At 60.2% G+C, this 14129-nt stretch overlaps 4 protein-coding genes across 6 annotated transcripts; 3 read left to right on the forward strand and 1 right to left on the reverse strand.

Moving 5' to 3' along the window:
* The first annotated feature begins 322 nt into the window (after positions 1-322).
* Positions 323-2860, forward strand: TM4SF5 (transmembrane 4 L six family member 5). Its single transcript, XM_058181392.1, has 5 exons — positions 323-590; positions 1112-1192; positions 1911-2050; positions 2227-2419; positions 2707-2860. The coding sequence occupies exons 1-5, from the start codon at positions 417-419 to the stop codon at positions 2719-2721; spliced, it is 603 nt and encodes a 200-aa protein (XP_058037375.1). The 5' UTR covers positions 323-416; the 3' UTR covers positions 2722-2860.
* VMO1 (vitelline membrane outer layer 1 homolog) lies at positions 2803-12156 on the reverse strand. Of its 2 annotated transcripts, none has more exons than XM_058181390.1 (4): positions 5553-6276; positions 4170-4291; positions 3450-3788; positions 2803-2943 (listed from the first exon to the last, which is right to left on the reverse strand). In XM_058181390.1, the coding sequence occupies exons 1-3, from the start codon at positions 5730-5732 to the stop codon at positions 3485-3487; spliced, it is 606 nt and encodes a 201-aa protein (XP_058037373.1). In that variant the 5' UTR covers positions 5733-6276; the 3' UTR covers positions 2803-2943; positions 3450-3484. The 2 variants fall into 2 exon arrangements, with proteins under 2 accessions (XP_058037373.1, XP_058037374.1); XM_058181391.1 differs by lacking the exon at positions 5553-6276 and adding an exon at positions 11843-12156 and having other exon boundaries at positions 2804-2943.
* On the forward strand, positions 7821-11144 carry GLTPD2 (glycolipid transfer protein domain containing 2). 2 transcript variants are annotated; one of them, XM_058181355.1, is made up of 4 exons: positions 7821-7953; positions 8047-8126; positions 8588-8751; positions 9187-11139. In XM_058181355.1, exons 1-4 carry the CDS (start codon positions 7869-7871, stop codon positions 9710-9712), a joined length of 855 nt encoding a protein of 284 aa, XP_058037338.1. In that variant the 5' UTR covers positions 7821-7868; the 3' UTR covers positions 9713-11139. The 2 variants fall into 2 exon arrangements, with proteins under 2 accessions (XP_058037338.1, XP_058037337.1); XM_058181354.1 differs by having other exon boundaries at positions 7846-8126; positions 9187-11144.
* Positions 12157-12180: 24 nt separating the features above from the next.
* On the forward strand, positions 12181-13887 carry PSMB6 (proteasome 20S subunit beta 6). Its single transcript, XM_058181382.1, has 6 exons — positions 12181-12444; positions 12539-12606; positions 12690-12821; positions 13007-13136; positions 13404-13548; positions 13643-13887. Exons 1-6 carry the CDS (start codon positions 12346-12348, stop codon positions 13768-13770), a joined length of 702 nt encoding a protein of 233 aa, XP_058037365.1. The 5' UTR covers positions 12181-12345; the 3' UTR covers positions 13771-13887.
* The last annotated feature ends 242 nt before the right edge of the window (positions 13888-14129 follow it).

Raw genomic sequence — 14129 nt, forward strand, 5'->3', positions numbered from 1 at the left:
CAGGGCATCAGAGAGGGTGGTGAGCAGATGGCCCAAAGTGAGACCCTCTTCTCCAGAAGTGCCAAGCATGTCTGGTCCCACTGACCAAAGGACGATCCCCCCCCCCGCCCCCAAGCAGGGCTCCGAATTCTTGAAAGCTGCAGAGCCACGGCTCACCGTGGCGCTTCTGGCCTCAGGCTGGCACGGATAGTCCAACCCTGGACTATGCCCTCTGCCCTGAGCACGGGAGATGCCAACCCTCGTCTAGAAGGGCTGCGGTGTGGCCCTCAGGCCCCTCCCAGCGCTTTGGGGCCACCTCGCCTGGAAGAGGAAGAAGCTGCTGGGCTCCGGTGGGTGGAGTGGCAGACCGGCAGAGGAGCCCTTTGGCCGAGTGATCTGAACAAACAAGCTCTCGCACGGCCCCTGCGCACTCCGCCATGTGCACTGGGAAGTGCTCCCGCCTGGTGGGCCTCACCCTGGTGGCCGCGGCCCTGGCCTGCATGGCGGCCAACATCCTCCTGCTCTTCCCCAATGCTGAGAAGCAGTGGACGCCAGATCACATCACCACGCAGGCCTGGCTCATGGGGGGCGTCATCGGCGGGGGCCTGATGGTGAGTGGGGCAGGTGCTTCTTCCAGGGGTCTTGCTGGACTCTTAGAAGCTGCCCTTGCCGAAGAGCAGCTTCCCCCTGGGGCCCCTGGGTGCAGGGCGAGGGGCAAAGGATGGCTCGCTTACTTGAGCTGGAAAGTGAAGAGTCCAGAAGAGTTCAGAGGTGGGCTAAAAGCACTCCAGCCAGATGGTCTCGGGAGGGGCAAGACCGCCGCATGTCTGGAGGCAGAACCCTTCGTGGATTGCCTGGATGGGGGGGAGTCTTGGGGAGAGGAAGACCCCTGCCCCATCTAGACCCTATGCAAGCAGAGCCCAAAAGGGTGTGACTCTGCCCCCCGCCCCCACCCTCAGCAAAAAGGGCTTTGCTGGGCCAACCAGTTCCACCCAAAGCTCAACTCTGCTCCTTCTGGACTTTGAGCCGGGCGCTGAGCTCTGCCCTCGGTGCCAGCTGGTGACACTCGCAGGGGAGTGGGGAGTGCTGGGCAGAGGGACACCTCCAAGCCGGCCACTTTCCCTCTCCACAGGTCCTCTGCACTGGCTGCTCCTCTGTGCGGGCCGGCGGGAAGGGATGTTGCGGCTACGGATGCTGTGGGAACCGCTGCCGGGTAGGTGGAGGCGGGAGAAGCTCCCTGGGAGCTCTGTGGCTTCCTGTGATGCTGAACCCCAATCCCTGGGGTTTGGCCAGGCTCGGGCTGAGGCAGGCAGGCGCCCATGGGTAGTTCATGTTGAAGCCAGGTGAGCTAACACAGGTAGTTGAGAATTCCTGGTGCACCTGTTGGCTCATCTGGAAAATGGTGTGCTGGCTGGCAGGGATGCCAGAGTTTATGAGAATCCTGCCCAGAGGGCTCCCCCCGTTTTGTGTGGGGTGCCCTTCAAAACCATCCTTGATTCACACAACACACAGCTGAGCTACTCAAACCAGCCAGGCAAACCAGCTAAACCAACAGCCAGGTGGTCCCACGAGACAGATGGGTGTGGCAGGCTGTGCAAAGGGACATGGGTAGCATGTCCAAGAGAGGCTGAAGAGGTGGTCCCTGGGGACTGCCCAGATAGGAGGCAGAGGAAAAGGCTCAGAAGAGAGACACACACTGAGGGTCTCAGGTGGTAAAGGAAAGAAGGTTTGTCCTTTCAGATGTGCAGCAATCTGTCCCTGCAGCTTCTCCATAAAGCAGAATTAGTTCACCTGGTCAGCTCTACCTGGCAAAGCTGGCAGGCTGGGTGCTCAGGGCCCTGTGCTGCCAAGGAGGGCCCGTGGGTGCGTGGCAGAGATAAGAGCCAGAGGGGGCGAGCCCTCCCTCACCCGCTTTTCCTGCACCACGGCAGATGCTGCGCTCCGTCTTCTGCTCTGTCTTCGGGGGCCTGGGGGCCTTCTACTGCCTGGTGGTCTCCTCCACAGCACTGGCCGATGGGCCCTGGTGTGAAACGGAATCTCAGAAGTGGGCATCCCCCTTCAAGGATCTCAGGTGAGCAGGGCTGGGGGACAGGAAGCCCTTCCCGACTCACCTCACCCATGGCGGGCAAGGTTTCTGCCAGGACTGAGCTGTGGGCCAGTCTGTGCCCTGGGAGTGAGTGGGGCAATGTGGGAGGGGCTTTGGTGTGCCCACCTTCCAGATCTGAGCTCTCCCCACCCCCCCATCAGTGACAGCTATCTTCAAAACAAGGCGATGTGGAAGGTGTGCCTGAATCCCCCTTCCATTGTCCTCTGGCACATCGTACTCTTCTCCATCCTGCTGGGGCTGAGCCTGCTGGAGATGGTGCTGTGCGGCATCCAAGTAGTCAACGGCCTCTTGGGCACCGTGTGTGGCGACTGCCGCAAGGCCGACGACCGAGCCGTAAGTGGGCAACGGAGGAGGCGCCTGGGATGGGATGGGAAAGGCTGGAGGGAGGGAGCTAATGGGGGTCAGGGAGCAGATGGCCCCAGGAGACCGGTGGTGGGGGAAAACTGGGGCAGCCTCCCTGGGTGCAAAGCCCCAGGCCTACATCGTTTGCTGACCTTGTACAGAGGGGCTTGCAAGCACGGGGGGGGCAGGGCAGTGGGGGACGCAGACCAGCATGGGACTCTCAACCCTTCTTTGCAACCCTGTAACTCACTGGCACTGCTCTTTTGACTCCCTGCCAGGGGGAAGGCCTCTGAGACCGACCAACTGACCGACTGACCAGAGCACTTGCACCAACATCCACTCCTCCACCCACTTGTCCCCTCTCCCCAAATCTCTCGGCCAGCAGGGATGCAATCTTGCAGATTTATTGGAAGCCCCCACAATAAACGCCGCTCTCTGTTGCAAGCTCTATCCGCTCCGAAGGTCTTGGCAGAAGACTTGAGATGAGGATCCTGGGAAAAGCAGGGTGGTGGGACCTGCAGAGAAAAGGCCGGTGATGAACGAAGGGGCTCTTTCACTCTCCCTGACCAGCCTCTTCCCTGCAGGGCTGAGGGACCTCCGAGGGGCCTCCTGGGGCCGGTCTGCAGCTGAGCTGTGGGCATCTGGCCTGGGAAGTGCGGGAAGGACCTGCTGGGCGCTCCTGGAGAGAACCACTCTGGGGCAGGGAAAGGAGGGAGGCGCTTTGGGGGGGAGGTCCCAGTGAAGGGAAGGAGGGGGGGTCTGTGAGGGGGGAGGGGGGCTGCTGGATGGTGGAACTGCTGTGCCCCTGCTGGATGCTGTGTAGATGGCTGGAAACGGGAACAGGGAGAGGGTATCTGTGGGCTCCTGTCCCACTTTCTGCAGGGCTCCCGTGAGACGCTTGGGCCCCCGGAGAGGAGGGGCTGGAGCAAAGTAAGGGCAGCTCTTAGCCTCTCTCCTCTCCCAACGGATCAGAAGGGGCCATGGAGGGGGCTGTTTGGGCCAGGGCACACTGACCACTCACCCCCTGCCGGGCTTCCGGCCAAGGCCTCCGTCAGGTCACTGGGTGCAGCAGAGGAACCGGATGTCGTTGAGAGCAGAGTCATCCATCAGGACTCCCCGGATGGCCTCCTGCTTGGTCTGGATCCCACACAGGCCCTTGAGGCACGAGGGGCTCCAGGCTCCAAACTCCCCCCAGGGCAGCCCTTCCCCCTCCAGGACCTTCCCGTCTGAGCAGACAAAGCGGATGTTGGTGGCACCCATGTAGTCGCTGATGCCACGCCGGACACGCTCCACCCGCAGAGAGAAGCCAGTCAGGTAGCCGCCCGTGGGGCACCAGAGGGGTTTGGTCCAGCGGCCCCATCTGAGGGGAGGTGAGAAGGGTTAAAGGCTGGCAACCCCCTCCCTCGTGCCACCTTGTGCCACCTCCTCTGTCGCACCGCCTGGTGCTCCTTGGCGGATCACTTTCCATGGAAGAGAAGCTTCTGAGGGAAGGCCCACTTGCCCTCCCCCCCGGGAGGGTCTGGCCTGGGCATCCTGGGCTCTGCTCACTGCATGAGCCTTTTATAACTGCAGGAAGTGCCCATGGGCATCCCCACACACGCATCCAGGGCTGGCAGGAGGCGGTGGCAACGATCTTTTCTGCAGGCATTGGGGCCGAGCAGAGACTAGGAGAAGGGTGGTGGATGGTGTGGGAAAGGGGGGCTGCTGGGGCACCAGGGAGGCAAGCCGGGGACTGACTCACACGTTGCTCTGGGACTCCACTGTTTTGGCCTCAGATTTCCCATCGTGGCCGCCACGTGTGCAATGCAGCCGGAGGCCATTCAGGGCCGTGTCGTCTTTTGCCTGCCCTTGATAAGGCTCCACCTGGGACAGAGAGACGGAGGGACACTCAGGCCACGAGGGGGGAGGGGGGAGGGGAGGCCGGGGGCCAGGTGACATGGGCTCAAAGAGCAGGTTGGACCCAAGTCAGGAAAACAGGGAGGGGTCTGCTAATCTGAGGGTGGGCGACAATTAAGAAATGGCTCTGTGGGTGCTCAGGAGCATTCAGCTCTCCCTCCTCTTATTTATTTTATTTATTTATTATTCAAATGTTTACACCGCCCTTCTCCGAGGACTCAGGGCGGTGTACATCACAAATAAAACATAGATATCGAAAAAGTTAAAATACAAAATTGGCTAAAAAACTGATTCAATGCACTAAATAATTAAAATAGGGATATAAAATTCTAAAAAATTCTAAAAACCCCACTAAAACCCTCAATAAAAACGTTAGGCCAGCCCTGCTTGGTGAAAAAAGAAGGTTTTGAGCTCGCGCTTAAAGGTCCGAAGATCAGGGAGAAGACGTAGCCCCACGGGTAATTCATTCCACAGGGCCGGAGCCCCCACAGAGAACGCTCTTCCCCTGCGGGCCGCCAACCGACCTTGTCTGGCCAACGGCACCCCAAGGAGGCCTTCCCTGTGAGAGCGCCCCAGACGGTGGGAGGCTGTTGGCGGCAGCAGGCAGTCCCGTAAGTATCCCGGTCCAATGCCATGGAGCGCTTTGAAGGTGATAACCAGGACCTTGAATCACACCCGGAAGACCACCGGTAACCAACGCAGCCTACGCAGGAGAGGTGTTACACGGGAGCTACGTGACGCTCCCTCTATCCCCCGCGCGGCCGCATTCTGCACCAGCTGGAGCCTCCTGGTGCTCTTCAAGGGGAGCCCCATGTAGAGAGCATTGCAGTAATCCAGGCGGGAAGTAACGAGGGCATGAGTGACTGTGCATAGGGAGTCCCGATCAAGGAAGGGGCGCAACTGGCAAATCAGGCGAACCTGATAAAAAGCTCCCCTGGCGACAAGGCCATCAAGTGATCTTCTAAAGACAGCCGTGCATCCAGGAGAACTTGCCTGGTTGGTCTGCATTCCCTGGGGGGACCCCCTGCAGCCCCTCCATGCTTCTTCCCCTGGGCTCATCCCCCCCCCCCAGCATCTGTCTCTTCCAGCAGGGCCTGGGCCTGGGCCCAATCCAGGGAAGAGGCAGAAGAGGGGCAATTACCTGCTCACCCGCCCTCCCCTCCAGCCTCTTCAAGCAGGGCCGGGGCCTGGCCCCAATCCAGGGAAGAGGCAGAAGAGGGGTGATTACCTTGAGGCTGAATCCTGTGGCATAGGTCCCTCGGGGGCACATCTCCTGCCAGGCCCACGGGCCCCAGGGCCCCCCATTGGACACCCCAATGGCAGGCCAGCTTTCCACGGCAGCACCAGTTCCTGCCAGTGCTGCCACCAAGAACCACAGCCCGACAGCCACCATGGTGCCCAGCGGCATCTGCCCAGGGGTGCCCTTGCTCTGCTTTTATACCCTCTTGCCAAACAGGGGTGGGTGGATGGTCAGGATCAAATGACTTCTGAGATCCCACCTGGGCCACCGAAGGGGACAGGTTCAACCGGTTAGGATTAGGCAGAACAGAACAGGCATGGAAATCCTACCCTGGGTCTTGAACCCCTTTCTGGGAAGGACAAAGGCCAGGTTGGCAGGAGGCCCCTTGGGCGCTCCTTCTAGGCTCTGGGAAGCCCCCGCCTCTCCTGGCCAGGCCATCTCGCCTACCTGGATGGACAGGTCCCAGAGGGGCTGGGGGCTCTGGGGGTCCCAGGTAGGAAAATCAGCTCGGAGCCAAGGTGTCAAGAGTGAAACGAGTGTTGTCCACAAGGGAACAAATGGAAGGGTTTGGACTCTCACCAGGGCAGAAAACCGGGTTGGGGGGGGGGTTTGTTCTTCCCCTCCCTGTCTGCCAATGCTGGGAGTTGGGACCACCCCTTCAATGATGATCAGGGTCCGGAGAGCAGGTGAGTACCAGAACACCAGCAGGGTTTCAGAGGGATTAGGTAAAAAATAAAAAGGGAGGAGGGGAGTGAATGAAGTGGCTGAGCCTGGGTGGGTGGGTGGGTGTTAATATGGCCCTTCCCATTTTAGCCGTGTGAGGAGCTTAAAAAGCTTAAAATGCTACAATGGGTTGGCAAGGCAAAGGTCTCCATAAGCCAGGGATAATGTTTATGGGGGGTTTAGAATGAAGGGACGGGGGGGGGGGGGGGCTACCATAAGCAACTTTCCAGGGGCCAGGCTTTCGCCAAAGCCCCCCCTCCAAAGGAAGCCCATGTTTTGCAGCCTACAAAGGCTGCCTCCCCTCCTGGGAGGAGACTCCCCTGCCAGGAACAGGGGCCGGACTCCTTGTGGCTCCTTTGCGGCTCAGCCGGACTGGTGAGGCCAATTCAGGGTGCCTGAGAGACGTGGGGGGGGGAGCCTTCCACTTGGGCCCCACCACTCCTCCACGTTTCTGAGCACAAGAAGCAGCAGAGACCCCTTGACTGCCTGGGCTGCTTCTTGGCTGGCACCCAGAGGCCGGCAGGTGGTGGGAGAGGTGCCAGGGGTCCTGACCCCTTCCTGACCCTCTGGAGTCAGAGGCCCACCAAGGTGGGGAACTACATCCCCCCCAAGCAAAATGTGCCAACCCATCCTCCTCCTCCCTGGTGGGGCTCCGAGGGGGAGCCCAGTGCTAAGTCCACGCTTTAATAATTAATGCCGGGTGCCCCATGAGGTGCCCTGCCCTTGCCTTTCCTCCCTGGCACAAAGGTGGCCTCGCAGGCAGCCTGAACCCCTTTCCGCCTCGTTCTGAGGGCAGCACAAGAGGCTTCCATGCAGGTGATGCCCTCTGGGCCCTTTCGCTTCCAGTTCTGGATTCCACTGCCAGCCCCCCCTCCCCCCCACACCTGGGGCATTTCCCTTCTTCAGCCCCAGCCCCTCCTGCCCCCCTGGACAAAGCCTCAGAAGCAGCCTGGCCCTCTGGTTCCCGTCTGCCCCCTCAGCCCGGTCCCCCTGGCCGCCATTTCCCTGACCCTTGCCAGGCCGGTCCAGGGGGCGAGATCATGCCCTTTAAGTGGCCATCGCCCTCTCGGCCACATCTTGGACCTGGCCCAGCCTTCTCTCAGCTCCACCTTTGCTCTGTGGCCCAAGCCAGGCCCCACCGAAGGGCTCCCTTGGGCTTGTGGGGCTGGCAGCCCCCCTCACCCTGCCTGGCTCTCCCGGGAGATTTTCCTATGCCAGCCCCTCCCAAACACTCTGGAGAGTTAAACATTGGAAACATTGCCCAGCCAACACCCCCCCTCCCCCAGATAAAAAGAGAAGCCTCCCCCTGAACTAAAGCAAATTGTTTTGCAGGCTGCCCCACCCCCACCCCATTTGGGTTCCCTGCTCAACACCTCCCAGCCCCTTCCCCTGGAGAGTGCCAGCAGCCCTACCAGCCCTCTGTCCGCCAGTTCCCGGCTGCCCTCTCGGAGAGCCCTACTGGAGGGCCCCCCTCCCTCACCACCACCCCTTGTCATCCTCCTTATCTCACCCGGAAGAGAGGGCGGAGGGCAGGGTGCAAAGGCCTGGCTGGTCTTGCCTGGAGGAGGAAAAAGGCTTGAAATGGGGGCTCCCCCACGCCCCTGCCAGCTGCTGCTCCTGCTGGGGGTCTTCCTCCTGCTGCTCTACCTCTCCAGCCGGCATCTTCGTAAGTCGGGAACTGGGTGGAGGGGGGGGGAGGCGGGCAGGGGCCAAAGAGCCGAGGCTGCAGCTCACTCTCCCTGCGCTTCTCCTCCTGCAGCAAAGCTCTCCCTGGCTGCCTGTGTCCGGGGCGGGCATCGGTGCCCATGGCTCAGGGAGACACTGCCCAAGGAGGAAGAGGTGAGACAAAGAGCAGGGCGGCTTTGTTGGTGGCAAGGTGGCAGCCTGGGGGTGGGGAGCTGCACCTTCTTCCCCCTTGACTGGGAGGGTTGCCAAAGGCCCTCTGGAGTGTTGTGGCAGCTGAGGGACCACCAGGCCCAATAACTGGGGATGGGCGGGTAGGCAGGGAAGCTAGGAGGCTCCCCCCAATTGAAATCCCAGCAAGGCTAGAGTCAAGGCGATGAGCAGATGAAGGGAAGCCTGAAATGCCTTTAATAACGGAGGGTCAGTTGGAAGATGAACTGGCCCAGAGGGTATTTTGGGACTATAGTTTCCCAACTGGTAAGGGGGGGGGGAGGGAATGGAACTTGAAACTGAAGGAAGAGGTTAGGTAACAAGGAAACCTGAGTGTGGGGGGGAGTTTAATCCTTTCCCTCCACCACTGCCCCACCCACCTCCAGCACTTCCTTGTCTTCCTTCAGCCCAGTCCTGCCTCTGTCCCTGCTGGGACCCCAACACCCCCTCTCCCTCTCTGCGACGAAGAGTTTGACATCAGGCAGCTGCAAAGGGCTTTCTCGGCCAGCCTGTCCCCCCGGGGCGAAATCCTCCTCCGAGAATATCTCCACGGCTGGAGACAGCTGCTCAAGTGAGGACGGCGAAGGGGAGGGTGCGTTGCCTCTTGCGCAACAAGGGTGTTCCGGGGAGGCCTGGGCCCAAAAGACAGAAGACGGGGAGAGCCGAATTGGCCCTTTCTGCCAACTGCCCACTCCAGAGCAGCTTTTCCCTCCAAGGCAAGAGAGACTCTCAGCGATCAGAAGCTTGTAATCAATCGCCTTCCAGAAAGAGGTGGGGGCCACCTGGGGGCCTTCTCAATCAGCTCTCCCCCTCGCATGGCTCCCTCCTGCTGTGTGCCTCAACAATGCCCTGCTGCTTGGAACCGTGCCCCCCCCCTACCCCGGCCAGGAGCCTCTTCTCCCTCTGTCTTTGCAGGACCTGCAGCTCTGGGAGGGGAAGCCGCTGGGCATCGGCTGGCCGGGTGGGGAGCGTTGCTGCAGCCTTCGTGGTTTCCTGTGCTTTGCAGGTTCATGGACACGCTGGGCACAGCCTTTGGGCTGATCTCCCGGGAGACCGAGTCCAAGATCAGCATCATGCAGCAGCATCAGGAGGGGCCGCACGGCCTCCACTACCACACCGTACAGTCCATGGTGGACTTTGAGCTGGCCTCAGGCTTGGTGGGCTTCCAGTCCCTGCCGGCCCAGCAGCTCCCCTCAGGCTGCCGGACGCTGCTGCGCCTCCATCGTGCCCTGAAGTGGCTGGAGCTCTTCCTGCACAAACTGGGCACCAGCCAGAAGGATGAGAAATCCTCCCAGATGTGTGCCGAGGCCTACCAGACGGCCCTTGCCCCATATCACAGCTGGTGGGTACAGCAGGCCGTTGCCTTGGCCTTCCTGGCTATGCCCTCCCGCCAAGAGCTGTACCACATCATGGTGCGGGGGGAGAAGCTGGCGGCTGGGGCCGTTGTCCTGACCACGGTGGAGAGCCTGAGCCGGGTGTACAACGTCACGCAGGAGGTCTACTCTGCCCATGGAATGCTGGAGCTGCCCTAAGGACGCCCAGGGCACAGTCGGGGTTTCACGCCCGCCACCTGAAGGACCGATCCGGGGCCAGAGGCCTGCTCTCCAGGGCAGAAAGTGGTGGTGATGGGTGGCTGTTCCTACTCCATGGACCACCCAGATGGCAGCCCCCCTTTAGTGCCTGGAGGTCCCCAGTGGAAGACGGCAGGGTTTCATTTGGGGGGAGGGGAATACATTAATAAAGGGCCTTGGAGACCCAGCACAAAGTATGCCTCGTGACTGCCCTCTGCTGGTCTGGCCGGGGGCCTTTTCCATCTGTACAGCAAGTGGCACCCTATCCTGCACCCCAAGGGTGGGTTAGAGCACCACCCTCTGGGCTGTGTTGCAGCTGGACACTGCCTGCCCCTCTATCCCTAGGCTGGGAAAGGGCAGGATGGGCAGGGGCTGTGTGTGCAGGGAACCAGGCAGTGCCCTCCAACCCAGACAGAGACAATCAAGTCAGGCAGGGCTGCTGCCAACCGGGTTTTCCTCGGGTGTCTCTCTGGTTGAGTTGAGAAATTCAGAAAAACTAGATAACTGAGGCCCAAACACAATCATTACTGAAGAGGGGAAAAAAGGGAGATGCCTGATAAGGGAGATGCCTGTGGTTGACCGAAGACCTCCCTGAAAAACAGAACCAGAAAGAACAACCATAAAAAATGGACAGATAACAAATGCAGCACACCAGGGAACAGGCTGAATCTGCAAGGCTGAGCATGAGATAAGGCTTGCTATCCATGCCAAAAATAACAAAAGGCTTCTTGGAGCATGTCCAGAAAGAGAGGAATGGCAAGGAGACAATCAAGGAAGCTAACCCACCACTGGGTAATAAACATGGCAAGATGGCGACAGCAACAGAGAGAAAGCAGACCTGTTTAAATTCCTATTTTGCACCTGTTCTTTCACAAAAGGAATCACCACCCCCAACTTATCAAAAGTGGGACTGCAGGGAGCAGACAAGAAATTCAGATCAAAAGGGGCTGGGAGGGGAATACCTAGGAGTTTTGAATGAATTAAGGTCTCCTGGGCCAGATGGCAGATGTCACCTCAGAGCCTCAGACTGAAATCTTTTTGAGAAATCCTGGAGCTCAGAGAAAGTGCCAGAAGACTGGAGTACAGCCAACATGCTTCTAATAAGTAAGAAAGGGTGGGAAAATATAGCCAGGGAACAAACATACCTGAGAAAACCCCAGAGAAGGAAAACAAGCAGCTGGTTTGAAACCCAATGAATAGGGTGCTTACCAGAAGCCAGCAGGGTCCTGCCAGAGGAATCTAATTACTTTCTTTGCCCAAAGGAAGGCTGTGGGTGTGGCTGTGGTTAGGCATTTGATAAGCCTGGCCTCATTCTTAACAAAATTGAATTGGGGGGGGGGATGGTGTCATTACCAGAGGGAAACCCAGTTAGGTGGTCCTTCATGGGTCTATGTACGTGTGGAGGGAAGAAAGTAGTGGGGGACTTCAGGGCTTGATCCTGGGCCAGAAGTCCTCAACAGTAAACAGCTCAGATTGTGGGTGGGTGGGGGGAGTGTAGAAGAGACGTTCAATCGAATTTGCAGATGACATCAAAGCAAATGGGGGTGGGGGGAGCAGATTGATACCAGCTCAGAAAAGAGTCTCAGGGTTCAAGAGGACCTGAACACTGGACCCAATCCAGCGAAACGTCGCTCAGTAGTGAGAAATGCAAGATTCCGCAATCCAAGGCAGGAAGACCAAACGCACAGGTGAAAGGGGGGATCCGGGCGCCTGTGAGCCCCTCATGTGCCGCAGCGGCCAGAAGAGCCGATCTCGAGCCGCATCAACGGAGACCCGGGGGGGGGGGAGGGTTGTCAGGGACAGCAGCCCCGCTCTAGGCTGCCTCGGTTGGACTGGACCTGCTACGACGAGCCCAGTTCTGGTCGCCTCGGGGACTGGGAGGCGATGGGAGGAACTGGGAAGAGGGCTGGGCAGGCTTAGACCCGGACGCGTCCTCGAAGGGCCGCCCCAAAGGAAGAGGGGTGGACTTGCGCCGCGGTGGGACAAGGGCCCGCGGGGGAAGCCTCCCTCCTGGAGCTGCTCAAGGCCTTCGGGACAGCCGCGGGGTCCGAGGTGGACTCCCTAACTTGGGCAGGGGGTGGACTAAGTGACCTCGAGGGTCCCCTGGTTGTGCTGGGGATGCAAACAGCTTCCAGTTCTCCCCATATCAGCGTCTTCTCTCTCAGCGGGATTGGCGGTTCATCCTGACGGACAATTCTGGGTGTCGCTGAACTCTAGACCGTTCCCACGTTACGCGAGTCAGGGAAGCTACGCGCCGCAGTCGAAGCTGCCGGCAAAGCGTGGGCGCTGCCGGATGACGCGCTTCCGCTACTTCCATTCAAGGAACCGCCGGAAGTCTTAGGAGCAGGGCAAAAACGTTGCCGCTCTAGGACATCTCCAGAGACGCTATCGGTTGAAGAGAGAGAAACGGCAGAGGCAATAAGAGTGGGAAGCGAGCCCGGCAACCCAACCAAACGCACGAGCGCCGCCAAGAGGACCCGCTGGTGTCTGCGCGGGCTCCCACCGCTCGGCCTCTCCCTAGGGGGCGGGGCGTGCCGTAAAGCGCCGTGCCGTGCGCGTCGGCGTTTTTGCGTCAGTGTCGCGCTTGGGCGAAGATGGCGGCGGTGATGGCGATGACTGGGCCGGCGGCGGGTCCGAGCCTCGGGCTGGCGGGCGATTGCCCGGACTGGACCCACCAGGCGGAGAGCACCGGGGTGAGGGCGGGGGCCGGCGCTGGGGGGGGGCGGGGTGGTCCTGCCCTGGGTCTCCGGGGCTGACTCTCCTTCTCCTCCTTCTCCTCCGTCGCAGACCACCATCATGGCCGTGGAGTTCGAGGGCGGCGTAGTCATCGGGGCGGACTCCCGAACCACCACCGGGTGAGTGGCCGGCGGGCGGAGGGAAGGGGGCGGGCGAGGGGTTGGGGGGTCCCGCGTGGGGATGACGGCTGTACCGCCCGCAGGTCCTACATCGCCAACCGCGTCACGGACAAGCTGACCCAGATCCACGACCGCATTTTCTGCTGCCGCTCCGGCTCCGCCGCCGACACCCAGGCCATCGCCGACGCCGTCGCCTACCAGCTGGGCTTCCATAGGTGGGGAGGGGGCGCTGCGGGCTCTGCGACGGGGGAGGGATGGAGGTGGCAGGACCACCCTGGCAGGCACCCGGGGCCGTTGATCTGCCCAGGGAGCCCCCTCTGATGTTCTTGGGTTGGGGGGCAGGCTTGGAAAGGGGGGCTTGTGGCAGATGTCAGCGACCCGCCCTCTCCTCGCCCTGCAGCATCGAGCTGGACCAACAGCCCCTGGTGCACACTGCGGCCAGCCTTTTCAAGGAGATGTGTTATCGGTACCGGGAGGACCTGACGGCCGGGATCCTGGTGGCAGGCTGGGACAGGCTGAAGGGGGGACAGGTAAGGGGCAACGATGTGCTTCCCAGGTTTTCTGTGTGTGTGTAGCCTTGTGGGGGGCCCATCCTTGACTCTGCATATTGGATGGCCCCCTCAGCCTACCCGGAGGATGTTCTGCCTGGGTGGATGGACATTCATCTGGACCCAGCTGCTGCCCAGGGTTGGCCTCTGGTACTTTTGTACAATGCCAACTGGCCACGGGCAACCAACCAGCCCTCCTACTTCCTGCTCCTCTGCAGAAGCTTTTTCTCACCTGCCTCCCTCCCCCAGGTGTATTCTGTCCCCATGGGGGGCATGATGGTTCGCCAGCCCTTCTCCATTGGGGGCTCTGGCAGCTCCTACATATACGGCTTCGTGGATGTTTCTTACAAGCCTGGAATGAGTAAGGAGGAGTGCCTGACTTTTACAGCCAATGGTAAGGAGACCCCAACCCCAGGGCCAAAGGGGGGGAGTTCCTGATTTCTGAGGAAGGGGGTGACTTTGTTTCTACCTGCTTCCTCTCCTTGCAGCACTCGCCTTGGCCATGGATCGCGACGGCTCGAGTGGGGGTGTGATCCGGCTGGCTGCCATCACCAAGGATGGTGTGGAGCGCAAGGTCATTCTTGGCAATGAACTGCCCCGGTTTTCCTCCATCTGAGATGGGGAGGGCAAACGGTGTTGCCCCCTGACGCCTGGAACGGCCTCCAACTCTTGGGGACGGGACTGTGTTTTGTCTTTATGCCTGTTTGGTGGGTATTAAAGGTAGAAATCTTCACTAAGTGTGGTTGCTTTCTTTTGGTCCTTGCGGTGGCTGGGGGAGGGGATGTGGAGAGAGGGAGGATGGCCACTTTCATTTACAGCCTGCAAAGAGCACCTCTTCTGCTACAGCGGCGTTCTAATGAGGTTAGGAGCTTTGCAGGCAACAGTCGTTCTCTGTGACAGAACACCAAGAAAATGGCTCTTTTCACACACCGCATTAAGTCACCAGCAGCCGGGCCCGTTCTAAGGGTTTGAAGG

Source organism: Ahaetulla prasina, chromosome 4 (genome assembly GCF_028640845.1).
Source record: "Ahaetulla prasina isolate Xishuangbanna chromosome 4, ASM2864084v1, whole genome shotgun sequence".
Lineage (NCBI taxonomy): Eukaryota > Metazoa > Chordata > Lepidosauria > Squamata > Colubridae > Ahaetulla > Ahaetulla prasina.